This window comes from Citrus sinensis, chromosome 3 (genome assembly GCF_022201045.2).
Source record: "Citrus sinensis cultivar Valencia sweet orange chromosome 3, DVS_A1.0, whole genome shotgun sequence".
NCBI classification, from domain to species: Eukaryota; Viridiplantae; Streptophyta; class Magnoliopsida; order Sapindales; family Rutaceae; genus Citrus; species Citrus sinensis.
The window spans coordinates 17,025,104-17,030,252 of NC_068558.1; the positions used below are offsets into that span (position 1 = coordinate 17,025,104).

General features: G+C 34.8%; 1 protein-coding gene across 4 annotated transcripts; it reads right to left on the reverse strand.

The window, feature by feature from the left end:
* Positions 1 to 468: 468 nt before the first annotated feature.
* Positions 469 to 3,924, reverse strand: LOC102616889 (zinc finger protein CONSTANS-LIKE 1). Of its 4 annotated transcripts, XM_025099267.2 has the most exons (5): positions 3,616 to 3,905; positions 3,093 to 3,162; positions 1,667 to 2,173; positions 1,066 to 1,212; positions 469 to 888 (listed from the first exon to the last, which is right to left on the reverse strand). In XM_025099267.2, exons 2-5 carry the CDS (start codon positions 3,093 to 3,095, stop codon positions 796 to 798), a joined length of 750 nt encoding a protein of 249 aa, XP_024955035.2. In that variant the 5' UTR covers positions 3,096 to 3,162; positions 3,616 to 3,905; the 3' UTR covers positions 469 to 795. The 4 variants fall into 4 exon arrangements, with proteins under 4 accessions (XP_024955035.2, XP_006478054.2, XP_006478056.2 ...); XM_006477991.4 differs by lacking the exon at positions 3,093 to 3,162 and having other exon boundaries at positions 3,616 to 3,906; XM_006477993.4 differs by lacking the exons at positions 3,093 to 3,162; positions 3,616 to 3,905 and adding an exon at positions 2,754 to 3,011.
* Between the last annotated feature and the right edge of the window lie 1,225 nt (positions 3,925 to 5,149).

Below are 5,149 nucleotides of genomic sequence, written 5' to 3' on the forward strand. Positions count from 1 at the left end.
TTTTGTTTGATTTCAGGGTGGTTACTGCCTGGAGGAGGAGAAAAGCAACTGAAATTGTTTTTGCTCATTGATTTTCAGGACAGCACAGAATTTTTGTCATGCTTGTAAAATGCAAGGTATGCAAACAAGCTTTGCATTCTCATTGAAAATTAGAGACAAGGAAAGGACTTCAAGGGTACAAATGACTTTGTCTTCACTGTTCAAAACAAAAGAAACTCATCGAGCTCCTTCCTCATCATTCATATAAGACCAAAGAAACTCCAAATTTCATTTTGTGCCTGGTTCCATGCACAGAAGGGTATTTTGGTCCTTTGCCGTTAGAAGATCAATCAATGAAAATGTTTCATCCTGGAAGAACTGATGTGTGACCTTGAGGTGTGACTTACTCGGCCTTTGTGGAAAGGAAACTCAAGGTTGGAAAGAAGAAATGAAAATTAATCAACAGAAATAAGAAATGAATAATCTATATATCTAATTGAGAACATTGCCATTTCATATAACATATATTTGAACAAGTACAATTCTTCCACTTATACTTTTATTGCAACAAACCCTATATACATTCCTACTCGACCCTTTCAGTTTACTAAGTAGGTTATTACGGAGAATAAGAGATAAACTATTTTGCAGGATTTGGGGGGACTTGTTTATTTAACATAACCTCTTCAGGCTTAACGTGGAGTCTTTGAACGTTTTGCCAGGCTTCACTACTTATGAACTCTTCCATTACATGTCTTCGTTTGACCTAGCTATTTCATTCCTATGCTTCTTCTTCTTACCGATTTAGCTTAAGAGTTATTGCCTCTTGGAAACATCTGATTCTTCGGTCTTCGCAAACCTTCCACGAATCCTTGGTTGACTGTCAGCTAGAGCCTTCCTGCATGCATACTGCGAGAGAAAAGGTATATCAGAAAAAAGTCTAATCAAGCAGTCCTCCGTAGAGCTGTGTTCCTCTTTGGATTTATAGGGTAAAAAAACCTTTATGAATATGCACGAATTTGCAGTTTGTTCTCTAACAAGGCAATAATTACCAAAATAACAAGACAAGATTAATTGTTTTGTTACCTTGATTCTCCTTCCAAAGTTCCTCTTCGTCTTCTTATTCCTGTATCTTGAAAGCTTCTCCCTGCGGTCCTCGGTAGCAGAGCTGCTGATCATCAAAGGCTGCTCGAGAGGAGATTGGATGAGGCTCATATTACCATTACCAAGAGTCTGCCATAAAAACTCAGTATCAATGACCCAGCCCCATCCTGTGGAAAATGTTCAGAAACATCTAAAGATTTCTCAGTCCACAGACTAGTTTACACAGCTAATACATGCTTTGTGCGCAGTTACATGAATCCGGTGGGTTATGAAAGACAAATGGAAAAGATAAAAAGAATTTATGCATACAAAAAAATACATACACATTATCTCCTTATAAGTTGGTTCTCAGCAAGTCATGGCAGAGGCTTTAACTTACAAAATTTTAACGGCACTAGTTGGAGTCATCTTCTTTTTGGAAAAAAATGAGTTATTGGGAACACAAAGATATATGTCAAAAGCCGTGACATCAATTATTGGCAGCTAGTTCTGAGCAAAGATCATCATGTACCTAATGAGGCCCTAAGAAGCATATAGTATAGACAGAAAAAAAAGTTAAAAACATAGCGTAATTAAGTATAACCTTTATGTCTCCATCACTGAATGCCCTCCGCATCCCATAAACAGATCCAAAATCCATTCCTGTAAGTTCCAAAAAACTCGGTTGCATTGCAGTCCCATGCACCCACTCCATTGAGGTTAAACACCCAGAGCTCACACTTTTCTGAAATGGTACATCAGGAACCAATTTGTTTTCTTGATTTTGGTTTTCATCTGTCATCGCAATAGGAATCTTGATATCCAGGACTTCAGAAAGTGATGCATCCATGGCTGCTTTTTCCATGAGATCCTTGTCCCAGTCATAGAAAACCTCACTCAGAAGCTGCTCATTGTGAATTGATTCAATATTTGTAACCTTGAGTCCTTGGGAGGTGATGACATCTTCCCCGCAAGAGATCATTGAAATAGCTGCTGTCACTGGATCAAGGCTCCCAAGTGTTTCTTCAATGATGGGCTCTGGAGCTTTGAATAGATCCCCTTCACCTCCGAGGTCATAGTCTGATATGGTGGACGTTGCGACAGTGTTGCTCTATATTACAAAACAAGGCAAGCAAAAAACAAGAAATGAAGTTTAAAATGCCAGTGCACATTACTCTTGACTAGAAAACTTCCAACCATTCAAGTGTCAACGTAGCCAGAAAAATACTGTAATTTGGACTCAAAACAAGCCAACACCGAACTAACCAGCAACAAATACACCTCATTTAGAATGGCCAATACAATCTCAAAATTAGATTCTTAAATTTATGGTCATGCCATTTTAGTGAAAGAAGTACACATCGGCATACGCATGAAACGACAAATTTTAGTACAAATGTCCACAAATAGCATTATTTTCTACTACAACCACTACACTTCTACCAACCGAACCCACTTCCAACTTTATTTGTAGAATTTAATTCATAGGAACTCACAGCAACCTTTGAACAAAACATCACATTAACCTGGCCAAACTTGGCCATCCAAGTGAAAAAGAAAGAAAGAAATCAACATCCTTTAATGAAGAGAAATCAGCCGAAATTTATGAAATTGAATGGGGGAACTAATTAATCAACCACAGCGTCAAAAGATTTCCAAGTCCATATCCTTACAAGAACAAACATGATTACCTTAAATACGATGAAAAATCTTTCACTCAAGAACTAAATTCACTCACTGAAAGCATAGATGTACTTCTACTCTTGATGGGTAACCATCATATTCCCCACTTTCTAAAAATTAGTTTTCGAACCGAACAAACATCTTGAAACAATAATAAAGTTGGAAATTCAACTTTCTTTTTTCTCATCTTTTAGAACTTTAAAAATAAAACTAAAATTAAAATAAAAGCTTTTGCTTTTTTAAAGTGATGCGAAAAGCTAAAAACCAACGAATAGTCTAATACTTTAAAAAAAACAAAAAAAAGAATCCTTGAAGAACACGGAACTAGTGACTGTGAAATCACTTACCATTTATACTCTTACTTTTCTTTTGTTTTTCTAAGTAAGTTCCCTTTATGTTCTGTTTGGTTCATAGAAACTGTGGACAAAGAAAAGGTGGGATATTAAAAAGCCATCTTCTTCATCATATTCCACAAAGATTTTAAAATTCTAAATTTTTTCATCACTTCTCTCATCAACCAAACAGAGTATTAGAGATAACATTAACATCAAACAAACAAATTATCAATAAAAAATGAATCTTGAAGATCAAAAACCGAACTTTCATTAAAACTGCTAAACAAAAATGCAATCTTTTCGTCAAATTTTCAGCAATTAAACAGAGTTTGAGTATCAGTTGAATAGAAAGACCATACTGAAATACAAAGAGAACCCATTTAGAATAAACAAAAAAGAAGCATAATTAGAAACTAATTTACCAAGTTTTCAGTGACTAAAACCAGTGAAATGAATGCAGATCATCAAGCACCAAAACAGAGTAAATATGCGAACACATGAACAGAGAGCAAAATAGAGCAAGAACCAAAAGTACCATCGAATAATTGGGCTTGTTGGATTTACAATACTCTTCAAGTAGCTGAAAATCTTGAGAGAAATTCTGCATGTAAGGGAAAATAAGACCTGTCTCTGCATACATTTTTCAAAAAATTGAACCCAAAATTTTGAAAAAGAGAAAAAGGGAAAAAAAAGAGCGAAAAACAGAATCACTTGTTCAAAAACAGAGCACCGAAAAACCCACTTCAAGTATTGAACATAGCAGAGCAAAATGCAAAGTACAAGTAGGTTTGAGCTCCGATTTTGGACTTTGAAAGAAGAGAGAGAATTTATATATAAATATAATCATGGGTTGCTATTAAAATTTTTAAAAAAGAAATGATTTGTGTAATAAGGACAAAGTGTAAAAGGACATTATCATACTGTAGGCTGTCCCCATGTCTCTTATCATGCTCATTATTTTATATTTTTTTTATAGAAAAGATATTATTATTATTATTTTGTGGAATTATTTTTAATTTTTTTACCAACTTGACTTTTACAATAATGTTTTTGTATTTATTATAATGCAAATTGTAGCGGTGAATGCATCGAGGCCAAAATTTCTTGTCATGTTCGTGGGATCGACTGTGATAATCACCCATCAGTTTTTATCACCTGTCAGAGATGGGACCACGCGTCCGTTGGGCGCGTGCGGCACGCGTCACATGCATTTGGATGGCAAAGTGGCAAATATACCAAGTTTTTCTTGTTTGGCCGAAGCTCGGTTGCTTAACAAAACTTTGCAATTAGTTCTAAGTGGCGAACGATAAAAGGAGGACATAATTTTCATGCAAAAGGCATGCTAAGATTGTTGTGTTCGATTTTCTTACATAAGAGAGCTCTAAGTTTTATTTATATTACAATTAATGTGGCATAGAGCGTGACATTATTATTTATATTACAATTAAGTTTTATTTATCTTCGTTACCAATGGTGAATTGTATACACAGTGACGGAACCTCAATCTTTGATCTCAAGCGCAATTTGTTATCGAAAAATAACAGTTAAATTTATAAAAGATATCATGTATAAGGGGTCCTAGTGCGCAATGAATGACGGCCAACTTATGCATGAGTCTATTAAAAAAAAAAAATAATAGTAATCTTTTTGTGCAGGCACTTCACATTTTTACGCCGTTTTAAAATAGAAATGAGGTAGAAGTATATCAAATGGGCTAACGATAGTGACCATCGTTTTGTGAATTTAAAATTCTCTGGATTCGGCACCCTCACTTTGTTTGTAGAAGTTCTCAATCTTTCATCTTATTGACTTTTTTTTTTTTGCTCTCTCTCTATAAAATTCCACTACTTTATCTTAATCACTTTTGCATAATTTAGAAAGTTATGGCACCTTATCTAAATGCAAGATAAAGCAACTAACAAATTCAATCCGAAGATTTGGTTTAATTTTGACAAAGGTTTGAACAACTTATCATCATCTATTTACACTAACCACATTCATTATGGGAAAAAAAATCATGGTATTTCGGTTCATCTATATGAGCTTTTATGAATTAAATGTGTCCTTAA

Coding starts and splice junctions, on each gene's coding strand:
- LOC102616889 (XM_006477991.4), bottom strand. CDS start 3,720: ATGTATGCAGAGACAGGTCTTATTTTCCCTTACATGCAGAATTTCTCT. Junction 2,174..3,615: donor ACAAGCCCAATTATTCGATG/GTACTTTTGGTT, acceptor TTTGTAATATAG/AGCAACACTGTCGCAACGTC. Junction 1,213..1,666: donor TCAGTGATGGAGACATAAAG/GTTATACTTAAT, acceptor TTTTTATGGCAG/ACTCTTGGTAATGGTAATAT.